The following is a 23,892-nucleotide window of genomic DNA, read 5'->3' as shown; positions in this document are numbered from 1 at the left end:
ATGGACACCGGTATTACTTTGTATAGACATTTTTAATTTGTTTAAAAGTCAAGGAGTTGTTTTGGCATGCTTTTTTAAACAAGGCTGAATCGCCGAAAGCGTGTGTTAATGAAACCTGCAATTCAGCCGTTAGATTTATTAAGTATACCGTAAGGGAATTACATTTAACACTGGGTTGGACGCAGGAAATAAGCTAAATGTTAAAAAATGAGAAAATGTTGGTAAAGTTGCGTCAAAACTCAAAATTGATCCTCGGTTTACATCACTATGATCTGGTTTTCAATTCTCTCGTAGCTTGCAAACGTGATCATCAAAGAGGGATAAAAACTGTTTACAGGTACAGGGGATGATAACATGACAAACAAACGGAACAAAGGAGGGAACAAAGAGAACGCGAGATACTATATAATAATCTGAAAGGTAACCGGAGAAGGGAACAAACAGAGTGAAATTTACATGAAATCAATAACAAACAGATAAGAAAAGAGAAACGACATACAAGTTGTTAAGGTAAAATAAGCCTGAAACATTGCGTGAGAACGCAACAATTAAACAGAAGAGTGTAAACAATTCGGAGGAAAAACGTGACAATCAGCCAATCCAGGGGCTAAATTCTAACGTAAGATACAAATATAAATCGAAAAAAAAAAGACAACGGGTAGATATTAACTTCGAAATCAAAATAGAAGAGAAAAAGATTTGTAGAAGATTCTAACGCAAAATTCAATCCGGGAAGAGAACGAGCTATGTACAAGATACAAACAAACAACCAAAAAGAGAAAACACAAAACAGTGCGCAATATATTTGCGACAAACAAAAGTAAAGAGAGGAAGCAGTAGACTAGACATTGATGGAAACTTCAGATTGGAAAGAAAAGGAACATTTATTGCGTGAATCATTGAAGTTAAAGTCAATCAGAAGAAGAGAAGAAATACTGTGCAAGATGTACTGATTAAAAAAAAAAAACAACAAACAAACAGTAAACATAAGCATGCTACGCATGCAAGAGTTATTTTTTTGGATGCGTAGGTTGAGATGCGACACTTTGAGTGAATGACTTTTTAATTTTGTAAAATAAAACGACAACGAAAAAAATCGTTTGATAGAAAGCAATTATATGAAATAAACTCAGGCACAGCTGTTTTGGGGTCTGTTGTCAATGTTGCTTGAACAATTTTAACTGAAATAAATAGACCAATGTCACCAGTATGGATTCAGTCATCCTCGTCAATAGTTTCAGCAGTTTTTTGTGGGTCGTGAACGTAGCCTTTTAGAAAAATCTGGATGAATAAAATCCAAATGATAATATTTTAGTTTAGTTGAGGTTGATACAAATGGATTTTGTTGCAACAAACAATTTTTTTAAATGAGGTGATCGTAAAAAATCAGGTATTGCTATGTCCGTTTATCTTGACCAAGCATTTTTAGCGTAGTATTCTTTCTCTTCCACAACGACAAGCTTAATAATGTTACAAGGAACTGGAGGGCTAACATGTCCGGCTGCAGAAAGAAGACAAGTACAGTTAAGTATATAAATACTGATGAGTCGGGTGGTCATGGTCAATCCGTTGATCCGCTCGATCATTGTTCGTTAGAGAGTTTTCAGTCAGGCCATCAATAAGTCAGTCACCTTGTACGCCAGTCAGGTCAATCAACCAATTAATTAATCATTATTGAGGGGCTAGTCATTGGATAAATCAAACAAAGGGGTATTACGCCAGTGGCTCCTTCGAACCAGTACAGTCAGTGACTCACTAAAGTCAGTCAAGCTGCCTGCTAGTTAGTCATTCCGTAAGTCCATTCAGTCAGTCAGTCATTGAGTCAGTCAATCAGTCAGTCAGTCAATCAGCCAGTCAGTCAGTCAGTCTGCCAATCAGTCAGTCAATCAGTCTGCCAATCAGTCAGTCAATCAGTCTGCCAATCAGTCAGTCAGTCAGTCTGCCAATCAGTCAATCAGTCAGTCAGTCAGTCGGTCAGTCAGTAAGCCTATCAGTCATTCAGTCAGTCATCAGTCATTAAGTCAGTCATCAGTCAGTCAGTCACTTGTTCAATCAGTCCGCCTTTTAGCCTGTCAGACAAGCAGCCCGTCAGTTGGTGAGCCAGTTAGTCAGCCCGCGTGTCATTTGTTTGCCAAGAAACACTCAAAGAGCTTGACATATATACCTATTGTGACGTCATTGAACAGCTTGAAGGTGGCAGCAGCTGTGCATTCGGTTTGACAGTAATCATCGGTCAGCCGAGGAAACAAACGGCAAATATTGTACGATAAATTAACAATATCAAGTGGTAAAGGTGATAGATTTCTAAATAAACTGTTAAAGGGTAAAAAGCTGACGTTTCGAGCGTTAGCCCTTCGTCAGAGGAATTGGTATATCAATTAGTAGTTCTGTTTTGCTGCCAGAACGGACAAGGCTTATCTTGCTTGCCTGCGATGACCCGCTTTGTCCTTCCCCTCCTGCAGGAAAGGGAAAATAAGAACAGCTTATATAAAAAAGTGACTGCAAATAAGACGGGATTTTTAGAATGGTACAAAGCTTTAGGAAGGGATGAAGTAAATTTTTGTTGCGACACAACTAAAATTCTCCGCCCCCTTTCTTAACCCATCCCGAGGAGACCGCTTTTTTATAATGGTCGGTCCCTCACACTCCAGTGTCGTCATCAGTAGAAGTTCCGCCACGTCGTCACTCTCCACACAGTTGTTACTCTTTGTGCTTTTCCTTCTGGGTCTCGGGCAACATATTATTTGTTGAAATGTAGAAAACGTAAAATATAAACTACAACTAAAGGAGAAAAACATTGGGAATCTTTAAAGTGGCGCAACTGAAGTATCACAAGCTCGACAAAGTATGCATGCTCAGTCAAGATTTTATGGGGATTTTGGCTCTCAAGTGGCCTCATTTCATTTTTCAGTTATGTATTTGCGAGTTTCGTATCGTTTACGAGTAGATAGGTGTGAAAGATACGTTGAGGGATCATCGTAAAAAAAAAAAACAGAAAATATAGAGAACATGTTTATTTTCGTTCAAATCTCGTCGTTGTTGAGTAAATAGCAATCATTTAACTGCTTAAACCTTTGATAAATACTGCAGAGTTCTTTTTTGAGAAATATACATTGATTGTTTTTTACTCCTACGAGTCATAAACTAAAATTAAATATGTGAGTCTGAATAATTCCGCGAGTTCGAGTTCGAGTGAAATGCGGAACACAGAGGCTCAAGGAAATATTTTGGCAAGCTAACTTAACTGGAAAAGATTTCCATATCACCACATGCTACAATATTCCTAATGGTGTACGTACTCTATTGTTTTCGCCATTGTTTTCTTTTGTCAAGAACTGTGTGTATATAATAAATTATGCGGTAATCTTGCCCAAAGTTGCAGGGAGAGCACAATGTGGGATGTTCTCATTCAGTTATGTTGAACATGCAGGGCATAAGGTTAATCGGGCGCGTTTAAAACGTGCGAGCGAAATATCACGGACGCACGAGCCTAATGGAGCTTTCTCCTTGTGTGTCTGCTCTCATGCACGCGTATTACTCGCATTTTCGCGGACACTTCTAACGCGGGCTGGAATACCTAAAATATTTAAAAAAGAGCGAAGCGGAGCGGTGGGGGGGGGGGGGTGTTATGCGAAATTACTTTTAACAATTATAAATATTCTTTCATCGCTTTTTCTTTTTTTAGTGGATATAAAGTCCTTGTATCGTGTTCCTAATAGACTATTTGCCCTTTTGGCTTTTGTCCCCCCTCAAGTTCCTAACGTTTGTTCCCCCCATTGCTTTCAAGAAAGCTAAGGGTGTGGGTCGCTTCATGATGGGTTGTTTTTTTTGTTCCCCAAATGCCCCTTGTGGTCTGCCGTGTGTTAATTTCCAGTCCTCCCCCACCTCCTCGTAAATGGAGCCGGTCCCCGATTTTGTCCCACCCCCCCTTTTGAAAGTCCCCTTTGAGTATCCTCGAAACGCTTGGCCTTGAAGGTTGGTGTGAGAAGTCCGTTTTCAATGCTAAACCTCTCGGGATGAAGAGAGATTCTCTTGACCTTTGAAACACAGGATGTTATTGTGATATATAGTGATTGCTTTCGTTTTCATTTTTAGCAAATACGAATTTTTTTTTCGTCCATGTTCTCGAAATATAGAGACTTTTTCATTTGGTACAATTAAGTTTGTTGGTTGCCGTCGAGACTCCTTCTGTTTATCGCGTAAAGGGAAAGTTAAGGAAAAAGTTCCTTAAGTTAAACTGCCTCGTGTAGGAAAAAATTCAAACTGGACTCTTCTCATTGCAATTAACATTTTTCATATCTATCCGATATTGTCACCTATGAGTAAATAACTGTATGACGTACACCCTTAACCTCTTCCAATGACTTAAGATCTCCTTCTCTTCCCTTGGCCAAGATGTCGTCGAATATAACTTTATTGATAATCTGAGAAGGAAAGTCAAAATTATGTGCTCCGTTAAATCTATTTCCGAAAAAAAAGGTTTCCAGCTTTTTATGATTTGATTGCCTTTGAACATTAATGGGGAAGTTCTAAAAAAGTGAAAAATTAAATCATCCTTCAGCCAAACAAACAAAAAGAATAGCAGAAATCCATAAATAAATAAATAAGCAATAAATCAAAGATATCTAGACAAAATCCCCGACGAAGAAAATTGTTGGCGTTTGACCACATTCGACTTGGCTACAACCATCTCAACCTGTGGTTAGTTCAACTTCAGCTTGCACGGGAGGCCTTGGGGATAATATTACGGGCCTCTCTCATTTACACCTTAGATCACAGCCCCCGACCCTCGGGACCCCTCACCTCATGTTGACAAAGCCTTCTCACGGGTCCCTCGACTCCATGTTTTTTTGGGCCCAGGCTTCTATCACTTCAGCATCTGGTACAATAAGGGCAACTAAAAAGGACTGGAAAACGAAGGATGTGTTTATTCAAGCCTGCTATTTAGCTTCAATGTTTTAAAATATTATCAACAAACCTTAAAGCTGTTTCCAATGAAAAAGGCCTGCCGCACAAAGGGACTGCGTAAATATACATTCTGGATCTTCTCTGGAGCAATATACTCTCCCTGTTTTAGGAAAAAAACTAATCACCATTTAAAGTGAAATAAAAAAAGAATAAAAAAATAAAAAGAAATGATACATGAGGTGAGACAGAAAAAATATCTTAGTTCTCTGAGAGGCTTTGAATCCAAACCTTCGAGGTCGGATTTTCATGCTTCACTTCTAAGCTACATAGTATCCAACAGCGACTTTAAGAGTCAATTTTGCTTAACGTTAACCTATTTCCTCGGTGGACAGCCGAGCTAACAATTTCATTCTTTCTTAACTTGTTCAGTTAAACTTCAGAAGATTTAGAAGGAAATCCATACAAGGTAACAACACAAGAGATAATAACCTTCGGGAATTCTAAATTTTATAACCGCTTCCAAGAGATTTAGCAAAATGTAACGGAATATTGATATATAACATTTGTAAACCAATGATATTCAGAGAACGAAATATAGTATTCTTACCTCGGAAAGCTACAAATGTTTTTCTTTCTATCAAGGGATTTTCAAAGTTCCATTCTGCAAAAGAGGGCAGTTGCGCTTTTAGCTTTGATAAAAACATGGGCATGCCACGCATGCAAGAGGTATCTTCTTCGGATGGGTGGGTAACGAGCTAACTGGTACCTTACCTTTTTATAGAGAAAATAGAATTAAGTTTCAAAAGATTCCAACGAATATATCGTTAAATGGGAGAGAGAAAAAAACCTTTCCAACTTATATGAAATAAACTCAGGCACAGATGTTCTGTGGTCTATTGCCACAAGTTTCTGAATAATTGTAAGCAAAAATAACCTGCATCGTTGCCACACATGCAGCTGTGTTTTGGGCTCCCTCACGCAACGCGCTTCCCTTCTCTCCATTGGATGAAGAGAGCGAAAAAAGTTTGCGAAGATTTTTCTAGCCTGCGATCAGGCCCCCATTATCAGCGTTTGGTCCCGAGCGTTTTCTTCGCCCGCGCGAACATACGAGGCCTTCAGGAACACGAGCCAGCGACAGGTTTGTCCGGTGTCTGGTACTGATAATTAGTGCCAGATCCTAGACAAACCTCCCCTCGACATGACAACGCATTCTCTACATTGGCGCACCAAGGGTAAGATGAGATTTGCCACGCATTTTTTACCTTCAAATAGACATATGCCACTGATCCTTCACTTTACAAAGCAACAAAGAGTTCAAAGAGTCGTGGTAAACACGATATTTAATTGTTAACGTGCTAGTGTGCTAATGCGACATGTCATCAATTTGCTCTCACATAGACCATTACTGTTTTGATTCATATACTGACACATCATGAACTGCTATAAAAGGACATCGGTCCTCAATGAATTCCATCCATGTTTTAAAGTTTTTTCATATCTCAAGGAGAACAAATGCCTTGCGAATTAAAATCAGTACTTCTGCCGTGTTGCCAAATTTTGCCGTGAGTCAAACTCAAACCACTCATACCTATCCAATGCTTGGATAACTATCAAAACGCCAGTGTAAATCTATTCCAATAGGCATGCTTAATTGGTGCACAAGAAAAAACGTCCTGAGAAGTTTACAAATGTTAAATGTTCGTGTTGCGTCAAGCGCGCAATCAATTATTTCGGTAAAACAAATGTTCAGATTAAGAGAGAATGTAAAAAATTGGTAAGATAGAACCATTCGAAATTGAAATTTTTTTGGAGAAAATTTTCATCACACGAGCAGATATTCTCCTCAAAAAATCGCTGTTTGGCTCGGCATGTTTAATGTTGTTTCCTTGGTCGTCCTAAGTAGCTTAAGGTTTTTCAATGTTGGTGGTAATGCAGAGTATATTCAAATCGCACAGTTTTACTATATTTCAAATTAATTTATGGCGGGCAAATATATTTTATTTGATGAGTTTAATTTGTGCACTTAATTCATGGGGAAGATGGAGAGCAATTGATGTTGAGGTTCCTAAACTTGCTGTTTACCAATCGAACTTAAACTTTGCTTTTGGTGTCCGTTGTTCCCTATTTGGTTTATTATTCTTTTTTTCACCTATCAATGTTTACGTCTTTCTTTCCATAACTGTTTGCCTTCATCGTTGTTTTTCAGAGAAAGCCGAGTTCTATTTCAGTTTCTTACTGTTGGTTTTATTAGTCATACTATTGGAATATTAAACAAGACAGGCTTTTTTTTAAACGGTTAGTTTTAAGAAAAATAAATTTGAGGATCCTAAACTTACTGTTTACCAATCGAACTTAAACTTTGCTTTTGGTGTCCGTTGTTCCCTATTTGGTTTATTATTCTTTTTTTCACCTATCAAATGTTTACGTCTTTCTTACCCTAGCTGTTTGCCTTCATCGTTGTTTTTCAGAGAAAGCCGAGTTCTATTTCAGTTTCTTACTGTTGGTTTTATTAGTCATACTATTGGAATATTAAACAAGACAGGCTTCTTTTTTAAACGGTTAGTTTTAAGAAAAATAAATTTGAGGATCCTAAACTTACTGTTTACCAATCGAACTTAAACTTTGCTTTTGGTGTCTGTTGTTCCCTATTTGGTTTATTATTCTTTTTTTCACCTATCAAATGTTTACGTCTTTCTTACCCTAGCTGTTTGCCTTCATCGTTGTTTTCAGAGAAAGCCGAGTTCTATTTCAGTTTCTTACTGTTGGTTTTATTAGTCATACTATTGGAATATTAAACAAGACAGGCTTCTTTTTAATACGGTTAGGTTTAAGAAAAATAAATTTGAGGATCCTAAACTTGCTGTTTACCAATCGAACTTAAACTTTGCTTTTGGTGTCCGTTGTTCCCTATTTGGTTTATTATTCTTTTTTTCACCTATCAAGTGTTTACGTCTTTCTTTCCATAGCTGTTTGCCTTCATCGTTGTTTTTCAGAGAAAGCCGAGTTCTATTTCAGTTTCTTACTGTTGGTTTTATTAGTCATACTATTGGAATATTAAACAAGACAGGCTTCTTTTTTAAAAGGTTAGTTTTAAGAAAAATAAATTTAGAAACAATCTTTTCTCGCCTTACAATACTACAAAACTCGAAATAGATTTTTGGCACAGACTTGTTGCTAAAAACTTGCCTTCACTTGATCATAATCTTCAAAATATAATGATCAACTCATCACAAGGCCTTTAACCTCCATGATCTAATTATCAAGTCTCCTTTCTAAATGTAACTAATGTCACTGTAAATATTTTTAGAGAATGAAGTGTTGCGTCAATTTAACACCGTCTAGCTGATAAGTTTCTTTATTCTCCAAAACTGTTGGCTAAAGAATATATTGATACTGTAGGGAGAAATTGCATATTGGACAATTCTTAAGTGTCCGAGTCTGAGTCATTATTTGGCGACCATACCGCTTACAAGGGGGCAAAATGACCCTGGGCTCGAGATTGACACGCCTATAAGCTTTAAATAAAAATACGCTGCTGATTCTTTACTTTACAAAGCAACAAAGGTTTCAAAGAGTCGTGGTAAGTACGATATTTAATTGTTAACATGCCGGTGTGCTAATGCGACATCTCATCAATTTTACAATGCATATTTTAGGCTGCTCTCACATAGACCATTACTGTGTTGATTCATATACTGACACATCGTGAATTGCTTTAGAAGGACATCGGTCAATTTTTTAAGGTTTTTTTCATATCCCAAGGAGAGGAAATCTCTTGAGCATTAAAATCAGTTCTTCCGCCGTGTTGAGTCAAATTCCTATCATTCACAACTATCCAACGCTTGGATAACAATCAAAACGTCAGTGTAAATCTAATCCAAAAGGCATGCCTAACCTGTGCACAAAAAGCGTCCTGAAAAGTTCACAAATGCTAAATGTTTGCATTGCGTCAGGCGCGGGGTCAATTATTTTCGGCGACCAAATGTACAGATTAAGGAGGATGATGTTGGTGTTCGCAATGTAAAAAATTGGCAAGATAGAGCCATTCGAAATTGAAATTTGTTTTTGTGAAAATGTTCATCACATGAGCGGAGATTCTTCTACTCATAAAGTCTCCATTTGGCTTGGCATGTCTAGTGTTGTTTCCTTGGCCGTCCTAAGTAGGTTTTTCAGTGTCGGTGGTAACGCAGAGTATATTCAAAGCGCACAGTATTGCTACATTTCAAATAAATTCAAGGCAGGCAATTCTATTTTTATTTGATCGTTTGTTTTGTGCGCTTGATTTATGGGAAAGATGGAGAGCGATTGATTTTGAGGTTCCTAATCTTGCGTTTAACAAATCGAACTTAATATTTACTTTTGGTGTCCGTTGTTCCCCGTTGTTCTCACTAGTTTTTCACCTACCAAGTGTTTACGTCTTTCTTACATGAGCTATTTGCATTTATCTTTGTTTTTCAGAGAAAGTTCTATTTCAGTTTCTCATTGTTGTTGTTATTAGTCATACGACTTGAATATTGAACAAGACAGGCCTCTTTTTTCAAAGGTTAGTTTTAAAAAAAAAAATTTAGAAACAATCTTTTCCCGCTTTGTTGCTAAAAATTTGCTGACTTGACCTTATCATAGTCTTCAAACTAAAATGATTCACTCATCTCGAGGCCTTTAACATCCATAATCTCATTTTAAAGTCTCCTTTCTAAATGTAACAAATATCACTGTAAATATTTTTAGAGAATGAAGTGTTACGTCAGTCTAACACTGTCAAGCTGACAAGTTTCTTTATTCTCTAAAACTGTTGGCTGAAGAATATATTGATTCTGTAGGGAGAAATTGTACATTTAACAATTATCAAGTGTCCGAGTCTGGGACTGAAAGAGTAAAAGCAGCCACACGATGTATGATTGGGAAGTTTATGTAAAAAGAACGAAGATGCAATGTTTTTAATGCAATTACGGGAAAATTGGAAAGCGACGTATTAGTGTTTTAGGTTTTGTTCTACCGGTTATGCGGTTACTTTTTTCACAAGAAGTCATTGTCATTCATTTCTGTTTTGCAGGGAAAGTGTCATTTCAGTTTCTTACTCTGGGCTTCCTCAGTCATTCAATCAAAATACTGAACAAGACACACTTCCTTTACTTTACAAAGCAATAAAGGGTTCAAAGAGTCGTGGTAAGTTCGATATTTAATTTTTTGCACATCATGAATTGCTTAAGAAGGATACCGGTCTGAAAAAATTCCATCTATATTTAAAGTTTTTTCATATCCTAAGAAGAACAAGTCTCTTGCGCGTTAAAATCGGTACTTCTACCGTGTTGAGTTAGATTCGTATCATTCACAACTATCCAACTTTTGGATAACTATCAAAACGGCAGTGTAAATCTAATCCAATAGGCATGCCTAATCTTTGCACAAAAAAAAAAAACGTCATAAGAAGTTTACAAATGTTAAATGTTCGTATTGCGTCAAGCGCGGGGTCAGTTATTTCGGCAAAATGAATGTTAAGATTAAGAAAGATGAAAACCGTTGTTGGTGTTCGCAATAGAAAAATCGGCAAGATAGAGCCATTCGAAATTGAAATTTATTTTTGTGAAAATGTTCATCACATGAGCAGATATTCTTCTTATCATAAAATCTCCGTTTGGTCCGAGAGAGCTTTATTTTAATAATTTTACTTTAAAAATATTAGAAAGTGCGTTAAGAATGATTTACTTCAAGAATTTTAGAAAAATTCACGCGTCACCTATATTTCAGGAGGCCAATCACGCCCCACTCACGAATCACACTCGCCTTTCTGTAAAATTCGCGCGTCACACATTAATTTTGGCCTTAATCACGCGTCACGTGTAAACCCTCTGGCACCCTTGGGCACCCTTAAAAGACAGTTTGACAGCTTTCATAGGACACTTCAATGAAGTACAGAAATATAAAATGCAATTAAAGGTTACGTTCGACTGTAATAGTCTTTAAAATTAATTACCAAAACGATTCAAGTAAGAGAAACCCAAGGACAAGAGCGTGCATGTTGGTGAAAAAGCGCTTGTTTAAGATGAGTAGGAAATAAGAGCCTCCTTTTATTAACCGAATAAATTTGTACCGCCGCTTTCCGTTCCCAACAAAATAAGTAACAGCTTGCGTTCTCAATCGTCTCTCCTGATTGAAATGACAGAAATGATTTTCTTCGAGAAAAAATTAGAATATTTCTTAAAACTGAAACGTACGAAAATCATAAATGCCATTATTTCAATTTCAATTATTTCAAGTCAAAGAAAACCTACTCTCTTAGCTACAAGCGTTATTGAAAGTTCTGTCCTTTTTCAGATGCAAGGCAGCTGGGCGATCTGTCCAAAAAACGCGCGAGACGCTCGCGACGCGTGGAAGGCGCCCATGTAAATCGTCCCATGCTATCTCGTCCTATCATCGTATGATCAATAGAAGTTCCAGAGGATATCATGTTGATGTATATTCGTTGAGTTGAATTCAAACGTTTGCCGACTTTTCCTGCTAATTTTAACAATCTCGGTGGAAGTTGTTTTCTAGCAGGGAATTGCGATCAGTGTGGCATGAAATTAGTTAAAAAGAACGTTTCATGCAAACATAACACGATTTGTAAATTAACTGCTTTTAATTGGTAGAAACTTTTTAATAGCTATAACCAAATATGCTCCACGATTATTTGAATTCAACCCAACTGATTCACATGGGATTGGTTTGAATTAAAGAATGCAAAGAAAATGTTGCCCTCAGACATTCGCGGTAAAAAGATAGAAAACCAATTCCCCTAAAAAAGCTCAAGGACTCCACAATAATCAGTTTTTATTTCAACTTTTTTAAAATTTTCTTTTTTGTTAATTCTTTGTCACGACAACAAACAGGAAAGACTCGTGATGAGTGACGCTGCAGAAATCTTAAAATCAGTCCAGTTTGGTTTAAATGTCGTCATATTTCTTCTCAACACTGATCGTGGCCCACAAGCGACTGAGTTATGTAATGAATGTGCAATTCTACTTCAAAACCTTGACTGTGGTAGTCACCTTGATATCTCTGATGTAATATCCAATGCATATTACGCCATCTCTGGTAACACAAATGCGGAAAGATATGCCAAGACACTTCTTTACACGTTGCACCACGCTGGAAGACTAACCATTCAGCTGGGAGACAAATATGAAGCACAGCGCCGCTTTGCAGAGGCAAAGCAACTTTTCAATAGCGCACTCATCATCATGCAAACGATTGGTCACAAAAGAGAAGAAGTAATGGCGCATGGAAGACTTGGAACTGTATGTATAAGCCTCAGTGAAATGCATAAGGCAAAAGAATACTTCGAAAAAGCCCTCATCATCGCGATAGAAATTGGCGACAGACAAGAAGTAGGAGCAATAAACGGGAATATCGGAACTGTGTTCCACTTCCTTGGCAAACATCAGAGGGCTAAAGAATATTACGGGAAAGCACTTGCCATCTTGGTAGAAACTGGCCATAGGAGAGAAGAAGGAATAATTAACAGGAACCTCGGAAATGTGTTTCATTGCCTTGGCAAATATCAGACGGCTAAAGAATGCCACAAGAAAGCACTCGCCATCGCAATAGAAATTGGCGACAGACTAGCAGAAGTGACAAGTAACGGAAACCTTGGAAAGGTGTTCTATTCCCTTGGCAAATATCAGAAGGCTAAAGAATATCACGAGAAAGCACTTGCCATCGCGACAGAAATTGGCGACAGACAAGTAGAAGGAACAAGTAACGGGAACCTCGGAACTGCCTTTTATTCTCTTGGCAAATATCAGACGGCTAAAGAGTGTCACAAGAAAGCACTTGCCATTGCGATAGAAATTGGCGACAGACAAGCAGAAGGAGCAACATACGGGAACCTCGGATGTATGCTTCTTGAACTCGGCGAATATCAGAAGGCTAAAGAATATTTCGAGAAAGCACTTGCCATCAAGATAGAAATTGGCGATAGGAGAGGAGAAGGAACAATTAACGGGAACCTCGGAACTGTGTTTGGTTTCCTTCACAAATATAAGAATGCTAAAGAATACCTAAAGAAAGCAATTGCCGTTGCGATAGAAATTGGCCACAGACAAGAAGAAGGAACAAGATATGGGGACCTCGGAAGTGTGTTCTCTTCCCTTGGCAAATATCAGAAGGCTAAAGAATATCACGAGAAAGCACTTGCCATCGCAATAGAAATTGGCGACAGAAAAGGAGAAGGAACAGCATACGGGAACCTCGGAATTGTGTTCTCTTCCCTTGGCAAATATCAGAAGGCTAAAGAATGTCACGAGAAAGCACTTGCCATCGCGATAGAAATTGGCGACAGAAAATCAGAAGGGATAGCATACGGGAACCTCGGGTGTGTGCTTCTTCACCTCGGCGAATATCAGAAGGCTAAAGAATACCATACGAAAGCACTTGCCATCGCGATAGAAATTGGCCTCAGAAAAGAAGAAGGAACAGGATATGGGAACCTCGGAAGTGTGTCAAATGCCCTCGGCGAATATCAGAAGGCTAAAGAATATTATGAGAAAGCACTTGCCATTATGATAGAAATTGGTGACCGACAAGGAGAAGGAAAAGTTAACGGGAACCTTGGAAAAGTGTTTAGTACCCTTGGCGAAAATCAGAAGGCTAAAGAATATTACAAGAAAGCACTTGCCATCGCGATAGAAATTGGCAACAGAAGAGGAGAAGGAACAGCATACGGGAACTTCGGACATGTGTTAGGTGAACTCGACGAATATCAGAAGGCTAAAGCATACACGGAGAAAGCACTTGCCATCGCGATAGAAATTGGCGACAAAAAAGGAGAAGGATCAAGTTACCTGAGCCTCGGAACTTTGTTTCATACACTTAGCGAATTTCAGAAGGCTAAAGAATATGACGAGAAAGCACTTGCCATCGCAATAGAAATTAGCGACAGAGAAGTGGAAATATCAAGTTACCAGGAACTCGGAAATGTGTTTTGTTCCCTTGGCGAATATCAGAAGGCTAAAGAATATTACGACATAGCACTTGCCATCGCGACAGAAATCGGAGGGAGAAAAGGAAGAGGATACTTGAGTCTTGGAAATGTTCATCTTCAGCTTCGAAAAAATCGGCAAGCTAAAGAATATTTGGACAAGGCAGTCAGCATCAGTATAGCAAGTGGTGACAGAATACTAGAAGCCAACGCTACAGCAGTTTTGGCTGCTGTTTTTGTTTCTGTGAATGACAATCAAAAAGCAATAGAACATTGTGAGAAGGCGCTTACCATCAGCAGAAAATGTGGCCAGAGAGGTGTCGAAGCACAAATTTACAGGAGACTTGGCGCAATATACCTATCGCTTGGTGAATGTAGCAAGGCAGAAGATTGTTTAGAGAAAGCTTATTCCATAAGCAGCCAAATTGGACACAAGATGCTTGAGCTTAAAAGCCTTCTCTTTATTACATTGTTTAAGATATCGCAGTCAGAGATCGTGGAGGCGAAGAAATACCTTCTTCGATGTATTGCAAAATACGAGCAAATCAGAACTTTTCTGAAAGGAAACAGTGAATTTGAAATCTCTCTGTTGGAGGTACACGGTACTTTTTCCTACCATTTACTCACTGACTTGCTTGGCAATATTAATAAATTTCGAGAAGCTCTCTATGTTGAGGAACTGGCACGAGCAAGAGTCCTCGCAGAATTAATGGCAGACAAGTACTCCGTGGAAAGCCACATCTCAGCTGATCCACAATCATGGTTCGGGATTGAAAACATCGTGAGGAGAGAAAGTGACTGTGTTTTCCTCTACATTTCGTATAGAGAGCGGCATCTTCTTCTCTGGGTATTGAAAGCAAATGGAGACACTTGCTTTCGCAAAACTGACAAAGTGGAACTAGACACTCTTATTGACGAGCAAGTTTGCGATGTGGAAGGAATTTTCAAAAAGAGCGCCGCTGGCTTTGGCGTTTTACCCACAGCGAACTGCGAAGATCGATCTTTGGATGACAACGTGACGACATCTCTTCATAAGGAGAGCAGAGCAAATTTGCCAGGTGAACAAACCAAAGATACTGAAAGAATTCATAAATTGTGCTACAAATGGATCGTCGCACCCGTGGCAGACTTACTTACAGAGCCCGAAATCATCATTGTGCCAGATCGTTTTTCGTACCGAGTCCCATTTGCTGTCTTGCGTGATGAATCTGCCGGAAAGTATTTATCAGAGAAGTACAGAATCCGTATCGTCCCTTCACTGACGACTCTCCGAATCATTCAAGAATGTCCAGCGGACTATCACAGTATAAGCGGTGCACTGGTTGTGGGTGATCCTACGGTTGGCGAAGTGCTTTACAAAGGACGTCTCACTGACATTACACCATTGTTCTGTGCAAGAAAGGAAGCAGAGATGGTTGGTAGACTGCTGGGCGTTCAGCCTTTGTTAGGAAGTCGCGCAACAAAGCAGGCAGTACTTCAAGCGATACCTTCGGTAAGTCTAATACATCTTGCCGCACATGGAAATTCCGAAAGAGGAGAGATTGCCCTCTCTCCTCAACGTACTACTAACAATACTCCTGAAGAGGAAGACTACCTCCTGACTTTGTCCGAAATTCAAGGAGTTCAAGTGCAAGCTAAACTGGTAGTACTCAGCTGTTGTCACAGTGGGCGGGGATTGGTTAAAAAGGAAGGAGTCCTTGGAATCGCTCGTGCATTCTTAGCATCCGGTGCACGTTCGGTGTTGGTAGCATCGTGGGCTATAGAAGACGAAGCAACGGAGCAGCTCATGAATCATTTCTACAAACACCTTGTGCGTGGAGTAAGTGCCAGTGAGTCTCTTCACCAGGCCGTTCAATGGTTGAGAAGCAATGGTTTCCCCAAACCTTCCCAATGGGCTCCGTTTGTACTGGTGGGGGAAAACGTGACATTTAATTTTACGAAAAAAGGGTAAGTGTGATTGTGATGAGCAATTTTCTATAATAACCGATTAGCACACTTAACTTTTTCAGTTCAACTTATTATAGTCAATTTCTGTTTGTTTGTTTGTTTTTGTCTTCGTACTTCATCTCTAAAATGTCAAGAAAAAAAGACGATTTTATTTAGGCTCAGAGCCAGAAGAATTTGATGAATCGCTTCCTCAAGTGGCCTTGAAAAGGAGTTCCTTTTGCATGGAAGACATTCAGAAATAACTGCTCAAGGTTGATACGATGCTAGACGCTATGACGATGAGAGTAACCTGAGAAATTTAAGCTGACTTTAAAAAATTCAACTTTATTTTGTAAAAAATCAACAACAATAACCAATTAAACCATAATTTTGAAGTCACTTTCGCATCAATCATGGTATATTCGACAATAATTTGGATAAGTTCGAAAATCATAGTCCATGACATTGAAGAAAAAGTAATTTCTTTCAAATGAACTTGATCCGTTTGCTTTTCAGTTAAAATAGTGACAAATGTAGAATGTTTGTTTTCAGGAAAGAAGAACTCAAGGAGGACAAAAATGAAGCAAAGATTGAAGCAGAGTGACGACTGATCCTACACAAAGATTCTTCTTCCTTTTATCTGACATTTATCGTCTTTAAATGGACACTGGTATTACATTATACAGACATTTTTAATTTGTTTGAAAGTCAAGAAGTCGTTTTGGCATGCTTTTTTAAACAAGGCTGAATCGAAAGTGTGCGACAAAGAAACCTGCAATTTAGCCGTTAGATCAATGAATTATATCATTAGAGAACTAAAATTAACATTGGCATGAACGCAGGAAATAAGCTGAACTTAAAAATGATAGAATGTTGGTACAGTTGCGTCAAAACTCAAAATTGATCCTTGGTTTACATCACCATGATCTGGTTTTCGATTCTCTTGTAGCATGCAAACGTGATCATCAAAGAGTGATGAAAATCGGTCGCAGATATAGGGGATAATTACATAACAAACAAACGGAAGAGAAAAGTAGGCGTTACTATATCATAATCTAAAAGATAAACGGAGAAGGGAACAGACAGATTGAAATTTACTTAAAAATCAGCAACAAACATGAAAGAGAAAAGAAACGATATCCAAATTCTTAAGGTAAAATTAGCTTGAAATATTGCGTAAGATACTAACGCTATAGTCAAACAGATGAGTGCAAACAGTTGGTAGGAAATTAACGGAACAATCAGCCAGAATTCAGAAAAAAAGTTCATGGATAGATTCTAACGTAAGAAACAAATACAAATTGAAAAAAACAGCGAAGTAGATATTGACTTGGAAATTAAAATAGAGGAGGAAAGTATTGTAGAAGATTCTAACGCAAAATTTAATTAGAGAAGAGAACGAACTATGTGCAAGATACAAACAATCAACCAAACAGAGAATAGACAAAACAGTGCGCAATACATTTGCCACAATCAAAAGTAAAGAGAGGAAGCAGTAGACTAGATATTGGTGGGAACGTCAGATTGGAAAGAAAAGGAACATTTGTTGCGTGAATCATTGAAGTTAAAGTCAATTAGAAGAAGAGAAGAAACACTATGCAGGATGTACTGATGTCAAAAAGAAAAACAATAAACATAGGCATGCTATGCATGCAAGAGTTAGTTTTTTGGATGCATAGGTTGAGATGCGACACTGAGTAAATGATTTTTCAATTTTGTTAAATAAAACGACAACGAAAAAACACCGTTTAATAGAAAGCAAAAAAGACCCTTTCAATTTATATGAATTAGACTCAGACACAGATATTATGTGTTCTTTTTGTCAATGTTGTTTGGACAATTTTAACAGAAAAAAACCGCCAATAAATAAACCAATGTCACCAATATGGATTCAGTCATCCTCGTCAATAGTTTCAGCAGTTTTCTTAGGGTCGTGAACGTAGCCTTTAAAGACGTTGGGACCTTTTAGACAAATCTGAAAGAGTAAAATCCAAATGATAATATTTCATTTTAGTTGAGTTTGATACAAATGGATTTTGTTGCAATAAACAATTTGTTTTTCTTAAATGAGGTGATCTTAAAAAGCCAAGTATTGCTATATGTCAGTCCATCATACCTCTCCCTGACCATTTTTAGCGTAGTATTCTTTCTCTTCCACATCGACAAGCTTAATAATGTTGCAAGGAACTGGAGGGCCAACCTGTCCGGCTGCAGAAAGAAGACAAGTGCAATTAAGTACATAACTACTGATGAGTCGAGTGGTCATTGGTCAACCGTTGATCCGCTCGATCATTGTTCGTTAGAGAGTTTTCAGTCAGGCCGTCAATAAGTCAGTCACCTTGTACGCCAGTCAGGTCAATCAACCAATTAATTAATCACGATTGAGAGGCTAGTCATTGGGTAAATCAAACAAAAAGGTATTACGGAAGTGGCTCCGTCGAACCAGTACAGTCAGTGACTCACTAAAGTCAGTGAAGCCGCCTGCCTCATTTCGTAAGTCCATCTAGTGTGTCAGTCATTGGGTCAGTCAATCAGTCACTCATTCAGTCTGCCAATCGGTCAGTCAGTCGGTCAGTCAATCAGTCAGTCAGTCCGGCATTCGGTCAGTCAGTAAGCCTATCAGTCATTCAGTCAGTCATCAGTCAATCCCTCACTTGTTCAATCAGCCTGCCTTTCAGCCCGTCAGACAAGTAGCCCGTTAGTTAGTGAGCCAGTTAGTCAGCCCGCGTGTTATTTGTTTGCCAAGAAACATGCAAAGAGCTTTACATATATACCTGTTGTGATGTCAATGAACAGCTTGAAGGAGGCAGCCGCTGTGCAATCGGTTTAACAGTAATCATCGGTCAGCTGAGGAAACAAACGGCAAATACTGTACGATAAATTAACAATATCAAGTGGTAAAAGTTATAGGTTTCTAAAGAAACTGTTAAGGTGTAAAAAGCTGACGTTTCGAGCGTTAGCCCTTCGTCAGAGGAATTGGTATATCAATTGGTAGTTCTGTTTTGCTACCAGAACGGACAAGGCTCATCTTTCTCGCCTGCGATGACCCGCTTTGTCCCACCCCTCCTGCAGAAAAGGGAAAATAAATACAGCTTATATAGAAAAGTGACTGTAAATAGGACGGGATCTTTAGAAGCATGTACAAGTCAAAATTTTATAGGGTTTTGGTTCCCAGGTGGCCTCATTTTATTTTTCAGTTGTGTATTTACGATTTTCGTATCGTTTATTTGTAGATAGATGTGAAAGATACGTTGTAGGATCATCGTAAAAAAACAAAATATTGAGAACATGTTTATTTTTCTTCGAATCTCGTCGTTTTTGGTTAAATAGCAGCTATTTAACTGCTTAAAAGTTTGATAAATACTGCAGAGTTCTCTTTTTGAGAAATAGACATTGATCGTCTTTTATTCCTAATAGTGATAAACTGAAATTAAATAAGTGAGTCTGAATAATTCCGCGAGTTCGAGCTCGAGTTTAATGTAAAACAGAGGCTCAGGGAAATTTTTTTCGCAAGCTACCTTAATTGGGAAAGATTTCCGTATCACTACATACTATTTGAAAACAAAGCCATAGTCCCAAGGGCATACTGTATTGTTTTCGGTATTGTTTTATTTTGTCAAGAACTTGAAGCATAATAATATAGTATGCGGTAATCTTGCTTTAAGTTGAGGGGAGAGAGTAATGTGGGATGTTCTCATTCAGTCATGTTGTATATGAAAGTCGTAAGGAGTAATCGGGCGCGACCAGAAAACTGCAAAAAAAAACCAAACAAACGAAAAAGAAAAGCGGAAATACATAAATAAGCGATAAATTAAAGATATCTAGAGAAAATCAATGACCCCATTCAACTGGCTACGACCATGTTAACCTGTGGTTGGTTCAATATTACGGGCCTTTCTCATTTACACCTTAGATCTCAGCCCCCGCCCCTCGGAACCCCTCACCTTTAATCCCTCACCCCTTCTGTAAATTTACTAACCTCATCTTGACAAAGCTGTTTCACGTCTCCCTCCACTTCATTTTTTTTTTTTGGCCCAGGCTTCTATCACTTCAGCATCTGGTACAACAATGGCAACTAAGAAGGACTGGAAACAAAGAATGTGTTAATTCAAGCTGCTATTTAGCTTCAATGCTTAAAAATATTATGAACAAACCTTAAAGCTGTTTCCAATAACAAAGGCCTGCGCAACAAAGGGACTTCGTAAATATACATTCTGGATCTTCTCAGGAGCAATATATTCTCCCTGTTTTAGAAAAAAAAATAATCACCATTTAAAATGAAATGAAAAAGGAATAAAAAAGAAAAAGAAATGATACATGAGGCTGAGACAGATGAAATATTTGAGTTCTCTGAGAGGTTTCGAATCCAAACCTTCGAATTCGGATTTCGTACTCCGATGCTTGACTTCTAAGCTACAGTGTATCCAACAGTAACTTTACGAAGTCAATTTAAGCTTAACATCACATATTCATTGGACAGCCGAGCCAACAATTTAATTCTTTCTTATCTTGTTAATCTGCAAAAGATTTAGAAGGAAATCCATACAAGATAGCAACACAGGAATAATAACCTCTTCCAAGAGATTTAGCAAACTGTAACGGAACATAGGTATATAACATTTGTAAAGCAATGATATTCAGGAATCATCATGAATTGCTTTAGAACGACATCGGTCTGAATGAATTCCATCCATAATTAAATTTTTTTTTCATATCCCAATGAAAAGACATGTCTTGCGCATTACAATCAGTACTTCTGCCGTGTTGCCAAATTTTGCCGTGGGTCAAATTCGTACCATTCATACCTATCCAACGTTGGTCTTCCTTTCGTTTTTCATTCTGTTTTTCACCTATCAAGTATTTACGTCTTTCTTAGTATTTGCATTTATCTTTGTTTTTCAGAGAAAGGTGAGTTCTATTTCAGTTTCTAACTGTTGGTTTTATTAGTCATACGATTGGAATATTATACATGACAGGTTTCTTTTAAAGGTAAGCTCTCAAAAAAAAAACAAAAAACAAAAAAATTAAGAAACAATCTTTTCCTGCTTTGTTGCTAAAAATTTGCCTTGACTTTATCATAGTCTTCAAACTAAACTGATCCACTTATCTCGAGGCCTTTAACATCCATAATCTCATTTTCAAGTCTCCTTTCTAAATGTAACAAATGTCACCGTAAATGTTTTAAGAGAATGAAATGTTGCGTTAGTCTGACACTCTCAAGCTGACAAGTTTCTTTATTCTCCAAAACTGTTGGCTGAAGAATATATTGATTCTGTAAGGAGAAATTGTACATTAAACAATTATTAAGTGTCCGAGTCTGGTACTGAAAGAGTAAAAGCATCACACGATGTATGATTGGGAAATGTTTCTGTAAAAAGAACAAAGATGCAATTTTTTTAATGCAATTACGGGGAAGTTAGAAAGCGGCGTAGTGGTACTTTAGGTTTTTTCGAACGATTTTGTTGTTTTTCTTTTGTTATGTTGTTTTTTTTTTTTACAAAAAGTCATTGTCATTCATTTCTGTTTTGCAGGAAAAGTGTCATTTCAGTTTCTTACTCTGGGCTTCCTCAGTCTTTCAATCAAATTACTGAACAAGACACACTTCCTTTACTTTACAAAGCAACAAAGAGTTCAAAGAGTCGTGGTAAGTACGATTTTTAATTGTTAACATGTTGGTGTGCTAATGCGACATCTCATCAATTTAACAATGCATATTTTAAGCTGCTCTCACATAGACCATTACTGTGTTGATTCATATATTGACACATCATGAATTGCTTTAGAAGGACATCGGTCTGACTAAACTCCATCTATATTTAAAGTTTTTTTTAATATCACAAGAAGAACAAGTCTCTTGCGCATTAAAATCGGTACTTCTGCCGTGTTGAGTTATATTCGTATGATTCACAGCTATCCAACGCTTGGATAACTATGAAATCTCCAGTGTAAATCTGATCCAATAGGCATGCCAAATATGTGCACAAAAAAAGCGTCCTGATAAGTTTACGTATGTTACATGTTCGCATTGCGTCAAGCGCGGAGCCAGTTATTTCGGCATAAGAAATGTTCAGATTAAGAAAGACGGAAACCATTGTTGGTTTTCGCAATGTAACAAAATTGGTAAGAGAGAGCCATCCGAAATTGAAATGTTTTGTGGGGAAAATTTTCATCACATGAGCAGAGATTCTTCTCATAAAATTTCCGTTTGGTGCGCCATGATGTTTCTTGGACCGTCCTAAGTAGCGTATGGTTTTCAGTGTCAGTGGTAACGCAGAGTACTTTCAAATCGCACAGTATTGCTACATTTCAAATTAATTCAAGGCAGGAAAATCTATTTTTCATTTGATAGTTTGTTTTGTGCGCTTAATTTATGGGGAAGATGGAGAGCGATTGATTTTCAGGTTTCTAAACTTGCGTTTTACAAATCGAATTTAATCTTTACTTTTGGTGTCCGTTGTTCCCCCTTTGGTTTATCATTCTGAATCAATTCCATCTATATTTAAAGTTTTTTCATGTCACAGGAAGAACAAGTCTCTAGCGCATTAAAATCGGTACTTCTGCCGTGTTGAGTTACATTCGTATCATTCACAACTATACAACGCTTGGATAACAATCAAAAGGACAGTGTAAATCTAATCCAATAGGAATGCCTGATCTGTGCGCAAGAAAAACGTCCTCAAAAGTTTACAAATGTTAAATGTTCGCATTGCGTTTAGCGCGGGGTCAGTTATTTCGGCAAAACAAATGTTCAGATTAAGAAAGACGGAAATCGTTGTTGGTGTTCGCAATGAAGAAAATCGGCAAGATAGAGCCATCCGAAATTGAAATTTTTGTGGTGAAAAATGTTCATCGCATGAGCAGAAATTCTTCCTATCATGTAAAAAGAACAAAGATGCAATGCTTTTGATGGTATTACGGGGAAGTTGGAAAGCGACGTAGTGGTGTTTTGGGTTTTCTGAACAATTTTTTTTTCCGATTAGAAAATTGTCATTTCAGTTTCTTACTCTCGACTTCCTCAGTCAATCAATTAAAATACTGAAGAAGACACACTTCCTTGTTCAGGGGTAAGCAGCAAAAATAAAGAAAAAATAGCTTACATTCCTTTCCCCTTTAAAAACAAAACCAAAAAAACCTGTCATCGCCACCTCAAATCAGGTGCAACAGAAATCAAATCCAAGAACAGCAAATCTTGATTTTAAAAGAAAGAGACACAATGTTTTGCAATGAGCAGTGTGAGCAAAACGGAAATTCGTATTGATACATCTCAGACCAAGATACTATCAACTACGGTTTAAAATCTTGTTGCAGACATTTTAGTGATCATTTTTAACCTATCAAGCTCAGCACTTTGTTCTTACACGAGCTGCTTGCAGTTACCTTTGTTTCTTGCGGCTTTCGGTCTCATCTCTCAAACAATACAACCCGTGTTTACTTTTAAAAAGGTTAGCACTTGAAAAACTAAATTAGCTTGTAATTATTATTTTCTCGCCTTTTCAAGAGAAATATATATTTCGGGTATAAATTAAATATGAGAAATTTTAGTCTGATAAAATTTGTGGAGACCTACCAAATTCAGATATATTTTTGACTTGATTGTAAAATATTCGGCTTCATCTTGACCCTTTGAATTTATGATCGTATTAGTAATTCTTCCATATAGCTCCTTCACTTTACCTTGTTCGTCAGTAGGAAGAATTTAGTGTTGTTCTACGAAAACATACTCAGCTGATGAATGTTCTCGCCACTAGCTTGTTCACTGAATAACATAACACAAAGAGAAGCAATAAGTTCCTCACTTCTGTAACTTGAACGTTTAAGAAATCGCTCAAAGGGAAATCTAAAACCACCAAACTCGTATCAATGATATGCAGGCTCCAATATTTTTTTAGATATCTTATAGGCAAACTGTAATGCAAGTTCCATCCTCCTTAGGTTTTTACAATGATTACTTTTTACCGATAATTTTCATATTCGATCTTTCATTAACTCTTTGCATTCTTCGTTACTTTGCAGAGAAAATTTAAAATCAGTTCCATGATTTTGGTCTCCTTCCAATCAAGAGATCATCTCTTCTTGAAAGGTGAGCGGCTAAATATTTA

General features: G+C 37.7%; 2 protein-coding genes across 2 annotated transcripts; both read left to right on the top strand.

Annotated features, from left to right (window-relative positions):
* Positions 1–11,789: 11,789 nt before the first annotated feature.
* On the top strand, positions 11,790–14,265 carry LOC136280692 (tetratricopeptide repeat protein 28-like). The gene is made up of 2 exons (XM_066166343.1): positions 11,790–14,142; positions 14,246–14,265. The coding sequence occupies exons 1-2, from the start codon at positions 11,790–11,792 to the stop codon at positions 14,263–14,265; spliced, it is 2,373 nt and encodes a 790-aa protein (XP_066022440.1).
* A 38-nt stretch (positions 14,266–14,303) lies between these two features.
* LOC131795364 (tetratricopeptide repeat protein 28-like) lies at positions 14,304–16,427 on the top strand. The gene is made up of 2 exons (XM_059112941.2): positions 14,304–15,814; positions 16,346–16,427. The coding sequence occupies exons 1-2, from the start codon at positions 14,304–14,306 to the stop codon at positions 16,395–16,397; spliced, it is 1,563 nt and encodes a 520-aa protein (XP_058968924.2). The 3' UTR covers positions 16,398–16,427.
* Positions 16,428–23,892: the final 7,465 nt, after the last annotated feature.

The sequence above is a fragment of the Pocillopora verrucosa genome, chromosome 5, assembly GCF_036669915.1.
Source record: "Pocillopora verrucosa isolate sample1 chromosome 5, ASM3666991v2, whole genome shotgun sequence".
NCBI lineage: Eukaryota > Metazoa > Cnidaria > Anthozoa > Scleractinia > Pocilloporidae > Pocillopora > Pocillopora verrucosa.
The sequence above is the reverse complement of the archived record's forward strand: the minus strand, read 5'-3'. Positions and strand labels throughout refer to the sequence as shown.